This window comes from Lineus longissimus, chromosome 3 (genome assembly GCF_910592395.1).
Source record: "Lineus longissimus chromosome 3, tnLinLong1.2, whole genome shotgun sequence".
Taxonomy (NCBI): Eukaryota; Metazoa; Nemertea; class Pilidiophora; order Heteronemertea; family Lineidae; genus Lineus; species Lineus longissimus.
In genome coordinates this window covers 5,940,815-5,955,202 of record NC_088310.1, presented here as the reverse complement: position 1 = coordinate 5,955,202, position 14,388 = coordinate 5,940,815, and the positions used below count along the sequence as shown (strand labels likewise).

At 40.5% G+C, this 14,388-nt stretch overlaps 3 protein-coding genes across 4 annotated transcripts; 1 reads left to right on the top strand and 2 right to left on the bottom strand.

The window, feature by feature from the left end:
- Nucleotides 1-1,716: 1,716 nt before the first annotated feature.
- Nucleotides 1,717-6,348, bottom strand: LOC135484749 (breast cancer metastasis-suppressor 1-like protein). The gene is made up of 9 exons (XM_064766421.1): nt 6,164-6,348; nt 5,445-5,535; nt 5,088-5,215; nt 4,795-4,874; nt 4,469-4,565; nt 4,174-4,269; nt 3,305-3,409; nt 3,056-3,182; nt 1,717-2,855 (listed from the first exon to the last, which is right to left on the bottom strand). Exons 1-9 carry the CDS (start codon nt 6,288-6,290, stop codon nt 2,732-2,734), a joined length of 975 nt encoding a protein of 324 aa, XP_064622491.1. The 5' UTR covers nt 6,291-6,348; the 3' UTR covers nt 1,717-2,731.
- Nucleotides 6,349-6,697: 349 nt separating this feature from the next.
- On the top strand, nt 6,698-8,100 carry LOC135484618 (ciliary microtubule inner protein 1-like). The gene is made up of 3 exons (XM_064766253.1): nt 6,698-6,738; nt 7,059-7,143; nt 7,822-8,100. The coding sequence occupies exons 1-3, from the start codon at nt 6,698-6,700 to the stop codon at nt 8,098-8,100; spliced, it is 405 nt and encodes a 134-aa protein (XP_064622323.1).
- A 210-nt stretch (nt 8,101-8,310) lies between these two features.
- On the bottom strand, nt 8,311-12,498 carry LOC135485551 (ataxin-3-like). Of its 2 annotated transcripts, none has more exons than XM_064767673.1 (7): nt 12,440-12,498; nt 11,452-11,616; nt 11,095-11,231; nt 10,630-10,784; nt 9,836-10,339; nt 9,543-9,699; nt 8,311-9,074 (listed from the first exon to the last, which is right to left on the bottom strand). In XM_064767673.1, exons 1-7 carry the CDS (start codon nt 12,461-12,463, stop codon nt 9,071-9,073), a joined length of 1,146 nt encoding a protein of 381 aa, XP_064623743.1. In that variant the 5' UTR covers nt 12,464-12,498; the 3' UTR covers nt 8,311-9,070. The 2 variants fall into 2 exon arrangements, with proteins under 2 accessions (XP_064623743.1, XP_064623742.1); XM_064767672.1 differs by having other exon boundaries at nt 9,547-9,699.
- Nucleotides 12,499-14,388: the final 1,890 nt, after the last annotated feature.

Here is a 14,388-nt window from a genome sequence, read left to right as displayed (position 1 = left end):
GGAAGAGAGATACGAGTCCTTCTGACACATCCTGTCAAGGAGGAGACAACGTGAACATTGCAGAGGCTTACCGTGGCTGTGAGGAAAAGAGATACGAGTCCTTCTGACACATCATGTCAAGAAGGAGACAACGCCAACATTGGAGAGGCTTCTGGTGTCTGTTAGGAGTCCTCTTGACACGTCATGTCAAGGCAACAAGCTTCTCATGGCTGTGGTGGAGACAAAATATGGGTTCTTTTAAGTCATCCAGTTCAAAACAACCATCATGGGACATCATTCTTATGCTTGTGATGAAGACAAAATATGGGTTCTTTTGAGTCATCCTGTTCTGAACAACCATCATGGGACATCATTCTTATGCTTGTGATGAAGACAAAATATGGGTTCTTTTAAGTCATCCAGTTCAAAACAACCATCATGGGACATCATTCTTATGCTTGTGATGAAGACAAAATATGGGTTCTTTTAAGTCATCCAGTTCAAAACAACCATCATGGGACATCATTCTTATGCTTGTGATGAAGACAAAATATGGGTTCTTTTAAGTCATCCAGTTCAAAACAACCATCATGGGACATCATTCTTATGCTTGTGATGAAGACAAAATATGGGTTCTTTTGAGTCATCCTGTTCAAAACAACCATCATGGGACATCATTCTTATGCTTGTGATGAAGACAAAATATGGGTTCTTTTAAGTCATCCAGTTCAAAACAACCATCATGGGACATCATTCTTATGCTTGTGATGAAGACAAAATATGGGTTCTTTTGAGTCATCCTGTTCTGAACAACCATCATGGGACATCATTCTTATGCTTGTGATGAAGACAAAATATGGGTTCTTTTAAGTCATCCAGTTCAAAACAACCATCATGGGACATCATTCTTATGCTTGTGATGAAGACAAAATATGGGTTCTTTTGAGTCATCCTGTTCTGAACAACCATCATGGGACATCATTCTTATGCTTGTGATGAAGACAAAATATGGGTTCTTTTAAGTCATCCAGTTCAAAACAACCATCATGGGACATCATTCTTATGCTTGTGATGAAGACAAAATATGGGTTCTTTTGAGTCATCCTGTTCTGAACAACCATCATGGGATATCATTCTTATGATTGTGATGAAGACGAAATATGGGTTTTGAGTCATCCTGTTCAGAACAATCATCATGGGACATCATTCTTATGCTTGTGAAGAAGACAAAATATGGGTTCTTTTGAGTCATCCTGTTCTGAACAACCATCATGGGATATCATTCTTATGATTGTGATGAAGACGAAATATGGGTTCTTTTGAGTCATCCTGTTCTGAACAACCATCATGGGATATCATTCTTATGATTGTGATGAAGACGAAATATGGGTTTTGAGTCATCCTGATCAGAACAATCATCATGGGACATCATTCTTATGCTTGTGATGAAGACAAAATATGGGTTCTTTTGAGATACTCAATCCAGGAGACTTCTCATGGTTGTGACGAAGACGAAAGGACAGTTGTTGGAGACATTGTACTTCAGTACTACCATGTATAGGTGAATCCATACTTGGTACTACTTGGGTGGTACCTGATGCTGCACAACTGGTTTGATTGTACCCAATACAGGACAACCGGTTTTGCAAAGTCAGATGTGACCATTGTCGGTGTGAATTTTAATAATGCCATCCTAGTCATATGGCAGGATGCTAATATTTATCAGACAACACCATATTTCAGATATACATAGTTTTTTTCATCTGTACACTTGACATTATCTACAATAAGTTTACAAATGTTCGTTTATAACACCTGGTATAACAAATAGAATTGTCTTGTCTACTAAGTGTGACTGTATGTGCAAAAACATTCAATTTATTTATGAGGCTATATAAACTTGAACCTGCAAAAATGGACTTTCTAACATCATCTGTCTTCTTTAGGTTGTGGACCTATTCCAGTAATTCACTTTTTCCAATTACATAACCCAACCAATGACATTTGCGGAGAGTGTTGAGTGCAAAATTAGGATTATACACATCAATCCTCTGTATATGTTGAAAGTGAAATAATTTTTGTGCAATCACCATTTCAACCCATTCCGATGCCTCTCAGTCTCAGTTACAGGCAGGATGATCGTTTTAGTAAGTAAGTTTTAGAAGTACATTTTAGCTCAATCTGAATCAAATCCATATCACTAACCATAGCACTCCATCATCAAAACGAAGAGTTCCATCACAAAATGTCCTCAGTTTCAACAATATTCATGCACTTGAAGTACATGTAACAAACTCTCCATGCACAGAAGAACCCATCCTCCACGCACGGGAAGTACCACCCTTCCTGTGTGCTGGAGGTATGATCCTCTCTGTGCAATAGCATGACATTCATTGCACAGGCAGTACCAACTCTCCACACACTGGAACTCGAGATTCCATGGCATGTCGTGGCATGACTGGAAGCACCAATCTCCATGCAGTGAAAGTATTCCTTTTTTGTGCATTGGAAGTACCACTCTTTTGTGAATAACTGCTGATCAAAAGCACTTTTTCACAAATCTCTGACACAATTTCCAAAATGGCAGTAACATTACGATATCAGAAACACCAGACACCAAGAACAGCTGGTCATATTTTCACATTCTGACTGCTGTTCCTTGGTAGTCTAGAGTCGCTTTTGACATGTTGGAATGCCATAGATAAGTCACATGTCCAAGACCAGAAACATGAGGTCTTATGATTAATTGTGATCAATATGGCACTTTCCGTATCGTATATTTTCCTTTTTGCAGTTGTGCAATGTAAAGTTTTGATTTATTTCCATCCGATTTCTTCACCCATACCTCCCCTGTGTTGAGAGCTGTGATCTGTGCACTGGAAAGAGAACAAAGGGAAGTAAAGAACCATAGAGACAAACAGGAGTTATCTATTACAAAAGTACTCCCTACTTGCATGTTCTACCAAAGTATTACAACTGTTCTCAAATGGAATTTGTCTCTATTTTTTACTGATACTTGCTCCTAACTTTTATTATAAAAGCTGAACTTCTGAAAAAAAACCTCTCTAATACTTACTGAACAGGTGAATCCTCTTTGTTGTCGATGATGACATGGTTGCCTCGTTGATACCAGTCATTCTCATAATATAAACGACCATCTTCGAATTTAGCACTGTACGGAAATTTTTCAGCTCGATAAACATCTGGAAGATACAAGTATTCAGAGATTTTATTTTATTTCAAAGACCAGCAAGGTATGAATAACTGAAGGAGATTATGAGTTATCTGAACTGATATATTCTTTGGATATGTTTTCAAGACTTACGTTCCGTTTTTCTTCTTTGTGCCGACTGTTGTTTTAAAGCCTTTTTTATTGTCGTCCAGTCTTCAATGATTTCCATGTCAGGCAACAAGTAAACAATATATGGACGTGAAAAGGTTAAGGAAAATAGAACAAGACTATATACCCGGTACTGACTACATTTTAGCATCTGGAACCCCCTTATAAATCCTGTACTTTAGTATCATCAATATCAAAAAGGGGCATATTTGGAGCCTGCAATTATAGATTCACCAGTACTTGGTTTCACAGATTACCCAGGACTGGCAATTTAGATTTCAGTCATTTACCAGTACTTGGTTTCACAGATTACCCAGGACTGGCAATTTAGATTTCAGTCATTTACCAGTACTTGGTTTCACAGATTACCCAGGACTGGCAATTTAGATTTCAGTCATTTACCAGTACTTGGTTTCACAGATTACCCAGGACTGGCAATTTAGATTTCAGTCATTTACCAGTACTTGGTTTCACAGATTACCCAGGACTGGCAATTTAGATTTCAGTCATTTACCAGTACTTGGTTTCACAGATTACCCAGGACTGACAATTTAGATTTCAGTCATTTACCAGTACTTGGTTTCACAGATTACCCAGGACTGGCAATTTAGATTTCAGTCATTTACCAGTACTTGGTTTCACAGATTACCCAGGACTGGCAATTTAGATTTCAGTCATTTACCAGTACTTGGTTTCACAGATTACCCAGGACTGACAATTTAGATTTCAGTCATTTCATAGATGCACCAAAAACATCACAGCTCTTACAAACACGCTCATATAATTATAAGCCTGCCAACTAAAATGGGGGAATAGTTTTTTTTCAAAACAGCAGTTAAAACTGAAAAGGATATCAGTAACAGTAACAGGTTTTCTTCTCCGATCTGGATTCATGGGGTCGTGTCGACTCTTTTTCTTCTTGAGACTCTGTTGAGATTCATTCCAAAGATCTGAAAGAGAACAAGAGAAATTTGAAGAGGAGGATTGTATTCGAAAACAAGCAGGAGAAAGATCTTTTAGATTATTTATCACAAAGTTTAACTTTCGGTTTGATTGCTCTAAATGGTTAACTCCATGCAATAAAACTCTTCATGTACTGCACTTGATTTATAGGTGCACATGTGGACAAACCAGTAGAGCATACGTTACCTGATGATATGTCAATGTTGTGTCTGTCTTCTTCCAGCCGCCTGATTTTCTCCTCTAATTCTGCTTTGATCGAATCAAATAAGATGATTTGGTCGCTCTGAAAATAGAAGATGAAGATAAAATTTTGCTACCCTGTACAAATATCGAAAGTTTAAACTCCAGACAGCACCAAAATAGAAAAACTGGATTAGAATTCAGCAGAACGTGTATCTCCTTGAGGACTTACAAAGGTAACACTACAGAATACTTACATGTAAGGAGGTACTATTACTTCAAATTACCGGTAGCAATGCAAGAAAAGGTAATGACATTTAACTTTTACTTACCTCATAATTTTGTTTAGCTGCTTGGCGCTCGCATTCAAATTTATTTTTTATGCTGACTATTCTTAGTTCCCGTAAAATACCTGAAATGTCAGAATGTGTACATGTAAATTTAAGATGTAACATGTTGTTTGACAGCACATAAGATATGGTTCATAATGACAACTCTCTGCTTGGGCATGCCTCATCACAGGTGGATAGCTCTTCAAGGTGGGTGTATTAGATTAAGACATATCACCTTTTGATAGCCGACCAGAAGGGATATAGCAGATGTTTAGGCCATACATGATACTCACCAGCGACTTGAGTTCGTACTCTCATATTTTCTTGTAGTTGAGCCAAAGGATTAAGGTATTCCTGAGCACGCCCTGCTTTCACCTCCTCCAATTTTGCCTCGATTTGCTGCATTCGTTCCCGAAACAACCTAAAACAGAAGATTTTGTGATTTTTTAGAAATGGTTGGAACAACTTCAAAGCTGCCAACTCACTTCTATGACTCATGAGGGTTATCATGTACCTTACTATTTGTAAAAAGATACCCTTTTTTAATACTTATGACAAAATTATCCTTTCTCAAGACAGGTTGGAAAGCCTGCTTGATTCTCTGGAGGCTGGGAAACTGATTGTCCAGAGTGATAAACTGAGAAACTTACTGATCCTTGAGGTCTGAGAACTGCCTCTCCAGATCAGCCATGTTATCTATACATTCTGTTCTCCTTTGGTCACATTCTACCTCATCCAATTCTGCAACAGAAATGACCCATTTAAATATTTACCAAACATACCATATATTGCACAAAGAACAATTTAAGCTGTATCATATCTGAGTGCTACAGTTCTATACTGTGGTAAAGTGTACCACAAGGCTTGTGTGACCATCATAGGGTCAGCATCCAACACCATGTAAACATAAACATACACCCTAAAACAAGTTCATGACTTTAGAGTTTGGATCTTTTGCATCAATATCATGATGATATAGACCGATGGCCTGGCGGCGGCATTGGATTACATAAAATTCATGGGGATATCATTATTATAACGCTGCAACGGTCCCTACTTTGTTCAAGAATCAAGGAATTAGGAAGGGGGCGCACTACTATGGCTATGCCCATAGAGATAGACTGCCCATGGGTATGACTTCCACTACGAGTGAGGACATCAGTGGTAAACAACCAAAATCAACTAACAATCATAACTGATCAAAACTTCAAGCAACGCATTGATGAACTCATCATCAGCATCCCCATCAAGGGACTGCAGTCAGCATGCAGTACAGTGCCAGTGGATAATCTAAAATCTACGTGTACAGTGCATGCATGCATGTGTCCGACTGTGAAACGCCAAAAAATGACGACGACTGTCCAACTACCTGAACTTTCTTCGCAGGATTCTGAAGTATCAGATTCATCATCGTCGGATTTGTCACTTTCTGGGGTATCTTGGTCCATTTCTTCATCTTCTGACCCATTCTTTCCCTCGACAGAAGGCATTATCATCGAGAAAATCACGATTTAATTCGACAAAACCCAACAATTTCATTCAAAACACCGCTTGCTTCAGTGCAATCTACGCATGCGCCGAAGGAAATCCCTGGGAATTCCGCCTCGATTTCATTTTCAGGAAACTCCCAGTTAAAAATAGAATTTGGACCTGCCGCGCCACTTTGAACTAAAAAGGTGCTGAAATCACACGTTTTGAGGAATAATGTGTTTTGAAGAAGGAAATTTAAGGAAAACAAACATCACCCATATCTCCAACAGGCCATAAACATACTACCATACCTGGGGGAAGAGGTGCCAACCTTTCTGGCGGTGGAAGCTCAGGGCGTGGTCATCACCATGACGACAAGTCGTGTTCCCGCCAAAGGTGATAATTTGACTTGTGCGCGAACAACCGCGCAAAAATGGGAAAACTTCCGAATTTCGTCCACAATGATCAAATTTGGTGGGTATACTATTGACCCGGCCCTGTATTGACCCTATATACATAGTTCAGGGCAGTGGCCGACCAGCCATGCGTTTTACCCCCGTTTCAATGACAGGCCGCAAGTGCAGTTTTGAATTTCTCCCCTAGGCCTACCCTACCCTAATCCTAGTCTTCAAGATTTGTGATTAATTGAATCTCTGAGTGCCAGGCCAGGATCTAGTAATTTGCTTTTTGTGTAGAGCAGGCAGGAGCTCTGTGAAATCATTGCGCTCGACGTCCGAGAAAGCGGGGGGGGGGGGGGGGCGAACTTTGTTTTATGACTATTCTGCTCTTTCTAGGAAGGACCATGTCAAAACGGAGAACTATTCAGTCAGGGTCAGATGGCCGGAGAGATGGGGGCATCTTACAGAGGAATATAGGCGGGTGAGTGTGATGCCAGGCACTGCACTGGTACTCCGGTCCGTGGAGACAATGTCACAACCAGAAGGCCAGAATGAGGGGGACTCACCCCCCCCCCTCACACACGCACACATCGTTTTTTCTAGCGAAGATTACACTGTGTGTTGATGCTGATGGGTAGACTGTGTGTCTTATCTGGCCATTGAATTGCAGAATACATGTGACTATCCTGAGGAAATCAGGGGTTAATGTTCGCTTCTCCAGACGAACATAAGCCCCTGATTTCCTCAGGATGGGATGTGACTGTCTTCTAGCTCTGGTGACTGAATGGCAGAATACATGTATGTGACTGTCTTCACTAGCCACTGAAAGGCACACTATGGATGTGTCTGTCTTCTCTGGTCACTGAATGGCAGAATACGTGGATGTGACTGTCTTCATTAGCCACTGAATGAATGGATGTGACTGTCTTCTCTGGTCACAGAATGGCAGAACATATGGATGTGACTGTCTTCACTAGCCACTGAAAGACAGAATACATGGATATGTGACTGTCTTCTCTGATCACTGTGACTGAATGGGAGAATACAGGGATGAGACTGCCAGAATCCAGGGGTTTAACAGTTGCTCACTAAATATTGCCTCATTTTTCGGTTGGATTCTTTGGTCAATAAAAAGTTCCTATGCACTATTCCGTTTCAGATGCATGAGATTCAGTGTGGCAGTTATTCATCTCCATCCCCCGATACAGCAGAGTGTGAAGACTCCCATCAGCGATCATCCCAAGTGGTCAAGCTTCCCCCGATCGAACCTGCCAAATGCCTCAAGAGAGTCCCAGTGACAACAGCGCAGATGATTGGCTGGAGATCAGCACGGCCGGACTGCCAGCTGGAGAGGTTAGGCAAATACTCAAACACCGTGAGCCGGCAGAAGGGAAGTCTTCTGAAGAAAATGAATTGGCCAAGAGAGGGAGTAGAGTAACATTTTGAGGTCCTTCATTCAATGTCATTCAAATCTCTTCAAAATCACACAATTTGGTCATCAGTAGTACTTAATATCGAAACAAAGCTTGGTACCAATTATATAAATGTCTTTCAATGGTCTCACTCAACACTTAGAATTGTTTATGCGAATGACAAGAAAGAATAGATCATCAACAACAATTCTTCAAATGAACAGTTGATTGTTTATTGGAAACAACTACAGTTTGGTGTCTTCATAATCTATGAACAGTAATAACCCATTGCAGTACAGAATGTCTTTTGGCCTTAACAAAACCGCAAATCCAAAGGCATCCCTTTTTCAGGCCTTTAGTTGTGCTGTACAACTATCACCAAAAATATATAAGCGAGCCTTATATATTCATGCTATCACCCAACTCCCCAAGCCATGACATTGGAGTAAAGTTTGAAGAACTGCAGCACCAATGAACTTATGAAGCCATGATCGACAGTTCATTTCGTCAGCACAACCACCAACATTCTTTTACCACGCCTTAAGTTAGTTTATGAGTTGGAGACCCACGAGAATCATCACAACTCTCAATGATGATCATAATATCTCTCTAGTTAAGAACAGGGTACGTTACTGGAAACCAAATATTGCCATGTTTAATTGTACTTGGATTGCACTAAGATGTGAAGAGAGCAACCATTACAAAATAACTGTAATCAAATGGTTACGTGAGAGAATGCCATTCTGGCAAACGGAACATGTACATATAACTGACTCTAGCCTAACTTCAACTCTAGATTAGTTTAAGCACTACTGACGTCCATCATCACGTTGTTTCCAGGGACAACTTCATCACATTGTTTCCAGGGAAAACTTCATCATGTGGTTTCCTGGGACAACATCATCAGGTTGTTTCCAGGGGCAACTTCATCATGTGGTTTCCAAGGACAACTCCAGGGCTTTCTGCAACATTTCTTTTTCGTCATAATCGTATCCATCATCTGAAAAATTTTAAACATCTTGCATTTATAAAAGTACTGAGCAAATAAGGACCTACATGTTACACTATCGTAAAGGTAACAATGTCAATATTTTCCAAATTTCATCTATCCATGTAAACCTCAAATAGATGTAGGCATTGCAGGAGACAGTGACAATGTGGTGTGTGGAACAATCTAACCATTTTTCATGCATAGCAATTAAGTAATGTTGGTTGTATGTTACTGTGTGAGCAGACCATGAAATATGCAGTAACAGAAAATGGAAAATATTAGCATTGTTTATTTGTAAATGCTCACATCATATTAGACTGCATCAGCAGTCATACACGGCTGCTGCATACAGCCAGTTATTTTTATCAAAGCCTCAAAATGGTGGTGGTCAATTTTAAGTTTATCATGAGGACTGAATGGCAATGCAAAATCTGTGATGTGATGTGAAGAAAAATAAATGCTTTCGATGTTACCTACCTACCTGGCTCTGTGTCAGCAGTTTTGGTTTGCATGGCAGTCTCCCCATCAGGTTTCTTATCTAGGAACGCTAACCGTCTGGCTCGTAATTCAGCTAAGCTAAGATTTGAAGAGTCTTCAGTGGCAGCACTGCATTTTTGACCATCACAGACATTAACTGAAAGGACCAAGAAAAGACGTTACCGACTTGTTGGACCAATGTGACGCTTCTTGCCAACGTTTGCTAAAGTTAAGTTAGAATTTTTTCTTTTCAAAGGTGAAATACCTAATCTGATAACTGACAGACTTCTCACCTTGTGGTTTAGCACCATTGTCTTCAGCAGGTTTGCCCTGCCTACTCAGATCTAATGCCCTTTTAAGATCATCACTCTCATTTACACCACTTCCCCCATCAATCACAGAAACATCAGCTTTCCTGCCTCGATCCTGAACACTCAAGTCCAGCGCAGTATTCATAGTCCTTTCCTCCTCCGCAGCGACTGCTGCAGCACTTAATTTTGTCACTTTTTGAAAGGTTTTATCGTCGCTTGTTTCTTGTTCCATGCTCAAACGAATAGCAGCTTGGAGGTCGTCATCCTCTTGGCTGCTCATGAGATGTTGACTTTCTTGCAGCGCCCTCTGGAGGTCATCAGTAGAAACACCTGCCCCAGATTTGGCGCTCGTGCTGGCCCCAGCACCTGCGGTAACAGTCTGTGATATGAGTTTAGGTTTGACTGGTTGAACAGCAGGCACCATCTTCAGGAGTTGATCAGCTTCACACTCCGGCACAGCACCGACAACAACAAATATGGAATAACCTGAAAGGGTAACAGTTGAGAGGAAAAAATATTACCATCATTGATGGTCTTAATTTGTGTACTACATAGTTGCAACAAAAATTTTACAGCAACCAAAGCCATGCAAAGGTCAATTTTCAATGCCTTGATAATGCCATCATTGCAAAGTAAACATGTGAGTCAACACAAGAGGCAGCAAACCTTGAGGAAATTGTGTGTGTTGAGAAGACGTTATGAGCACATGCTGGGTCACAGCGTAATCATCTGACCACGTATACCTCAAATGCCTTAGTGATGTTTCTAGATCTTACCTTCTTGCTGTAGTTGGGTTAGAAATATTGACAGGTAAGTATTGGATAACAGCTCAGGGCCTGTGAGCAGCGAGTTCAAGTTAAACCATTGGTTTCCTAACTTCCGGATAGAAAACCAATGTTCTCTAAAGTTGCATACATATGCCTTTTGATTTCTGAAAATAGAAAAGTACAGAATGAATAGCACAGATTGTTGAGGTAGTGCATATGAAAAATGTCAACAATGCAGGCGGAAACAGGAATTAGGAATACCTGATCTTAGGGATGCAAGGTATTTTTGGGGTCTGGCAGTATTTAAAACTACTAGTTTTTGAAATTCTGGCTAAAAACAACACTGGTGCTGCATAGGTGATTGCCAAGAAGGACTGAGGACCAAACCACTTTGATGGAATATAACAGACTTAACCACACACAATTTTTGTGAGTGTTTCTTTGTAACCATTTTATGAAGAGGAAAAAACTTACTGTGGGACAGTCCTTGCATCTGAAGCTACAGGATTACTACTACTGTAAGGTATAGCTTCCAATCCCCAGACACTCAATGCCCCCTCTATGACTTGTATGGAAAAGAAGCCACTGTCATCCATGTTGGAAGAGGCTTGCTGAAAAAGGCGCAGAGAATCATCTTGAAAGATAAAGGCAAATGCATCAAAAAGGCACAAACTACACAAAATGCAAATTTGACTTTATTTTTTGTGTGTCCACCTAATCCAAAACCATTATATTATTCTAAAAAGATTACTTTTCATGTAGATGTAGATGGAACAAGATCTTCCATCGCTCTGTCATCTATACATCAGTTAAAAGCCAAATTGTCTGTACCTGTACAAACATTTTGTACTCTAGAGTATCCACTCCTCCCTCAGCCATCTGTTGTCTTTCGGTGTCATCAAGCTGACGGGCTATCTCAGCGAGATCGACAGCAGTAAAGTAATGTCCCTGCAGTAAGGCATTGAGGCAGTGTTGGGCACAGAGGGAACCCTCTTGCTGAAAATACAAGAAAATATGTGCATGAAGGGCATCTCTTTTTATATATATATATGATTCAAGTTCAGCAATCAGTCACTGATATCGTCATAGGTCTCAGCCTTTGGACGGATGTCAAGTACAACAATGATGGCCATTCTTTTTCAGACCAAAGGTAAAGGTCAGTATGGTGAGATCAGTGACACAAAACTCAAATAACTGCTGCAACAATGGGATAGTAGATCCTTTGAACTAGGCAAAATAATCTCGCGCTACATGCCAACCCTTGCTTATTTTTGGCAGTGCAAAAAAGGCATTTTGTCTTTCAATGGTACATCATTGTTTGGACAGTGCCTGCGCATATAATGCCATATGCCGATGAGATGGAATGGGATACCAATAGTGATGGTGATGGCATAAGCAGCAAGAATGAGGCCAGGCCCTGGGCCGGGGACAGGGTAGTGAGGGTCATGCAAGTCACTCAGTGAGTCAGTCAGTGTGCCAGAGAAGTTTACGATTTTCAGTTTCTTCGTTCTGTGCAGAGTCAGATAATAGAATCTCATTCTCAGTCGGTTTTGTTCTTATCTTTTGTGAAATCCTGCTGGCCCTGCTGACAGATAATTTGAAAATAAATAGCCTGAGGATGAGCCCTGCCGGCATGCATCTGCCTGTCATTTTGACTTTTCTCTTTTCAACACAAAATATTTCAAGAAAAAGCAACATGAAGCCCATAAAACTATATATATTTATTTTCTATGAATAACAATGGTTAACCTCAATCACTTTTGAAAGTGAAATGATGATTGAAAACAGGGTGTTTTTGACAAAAAAAGTTGAAAATTGCCTTTTCGTGAAAAATGGAATCCATGTTGTTTTTTTCGCTCTCCGATGCCTGAAAACCAAGAAAAGCCTTCCTCCGACAGAGGGTCATACTAATTCCCGACCTACACCGACTTTTCCCGACCTTTACCGCCTTGCGGGAAATGCTGCCAAAATATAGTGTTTTTATCATCAGAATATTTATATTTGTACTGTTTACATACATATACAGCACGTCTGTTAATTTCAAGACTTTGAACGATGCTAAGTTGAGCAAATCAACTCCAACGGACCGCAATTAGTCTTTGTTAGTTGTGGTTGTCGCTTCTTGTAAACTGTACATGCATATGCTCGTGTCCGGAAAAAATAGCACGTGGCTGGCTTTGGCGCGAGTTGTAATGGAATTTTTAAACTATTTTTAAACTTTTCGTTTACTTTCAGTTGATGGCAGTGTCAATGAAAATCAGCTGAGATATTATCATCAGATTTTGAACAAGATTCTTTCTCATGTGAATTCATACCCAAAGTCATAAAAAATATGAATTTCTCATCGTATTCTGCCATTTCTGACGAGCGCTCTACCAACTGCTCTAATGTTTCTAAGACGTCTGACGTCATGTATTTGTCGAAATCTGATTGGCTAAAAGTCCCTGTACGATCTACTGCCCGAAAGGTTCAGGAAAAAAAATTCGCTTAGCGGCTTGTGTCATTCCCTGGTGGGGACTGATAGAACCTGTTGGCTGTGGTAAACGAGAAGTCTCCGGTCTTTCACAGCCGGCGGCTGGTGTGAGCATCTTGACCCTCAAGCCTTGGAGCCACTCCGCCGACCCGGACTCCGTTACACCAACGGACCGATCAACTCTGATGGTTCAGAATGGGTGTGAGGGGCGAAACAGTCTTGTATGAATTGGGCCCATGTCTTGATTTTTAAAAATCGTCGATAAAATGCATTTACATCGTCTTTTGGCTTACGGAACCTGCCTAATGAATTTCCACAGCTCAGCATATGTACATGTACAAGTGTATGCTAAAGCAAATCCCACATTTTGATTGTATTGTCATATTGATCATTGACAGAACAAAGGTCTCGCTTGAGCAGATAACTACTAGCCGACCTGGTTCAAGGGGTGCCCGGATGCTCCGTCTTCAAATGTATTGTCTTTGGTCATAATCGGTCGCGGTTGATTTGAACGCCAGTCGGTTGGTGTGTGAGATGCGGAGAACATCGCGGGAACACTTTCTCCGATTTCAAACGTAAAAATGCCTTAAATTTTCCGAAACGAATCAAAACGGCTGCAGCAGAAGGTAAGGCACAGTATCTATTCCTGATAAAGGTATGGGTTGGTTTCAAAGGGTTTTTATTGTAGAAATAGTCATACAATCAAGGCGGGAATGAACTGCGCAGTTTGAAATTTCAAGCCAGACATGTTGAATTATGTACATCACTGTACATGTTCAACGGCAATTTTAATTGCCATCCCTAATCAAATACCATTTGCTCAAAGAAACTAAAGGCGCACGTCCAAGTCATGATGGTGAAGATGGAAGTGATCATGTTAAATCTGCGAGATCCTATATCACTGCTCTTCTATCCTGTGATGTGGAAATCTCCACTAAATTCATGAAGGTTTGTGTAATTATGTAAAATTGACGTAAACAGTTAACAGTTTTAAATTCAACAACAATTCATTTGGCGGCCACTATCCCGACTGTGGTGCAGCACCCGACTATAACTGGCATGAAAAGGGGATACGCTGGTTATGGATGTCAGATCGTGGTTCCCTGACCTTTGCAAACAATTTCACTGGACGTAACCCACGCGGCGACACCAAGGACCTAATCTTACATAAGTCCCAGAACAATATCATATGTCTTTATGGCAATATTTATTACTGGGACCCAGTACAGTGCCGTTCTATCCAATATTCCTGGGGCTGTTGGAGAGGCTTCTTGTCTAAACAGTGCCATTCTGCC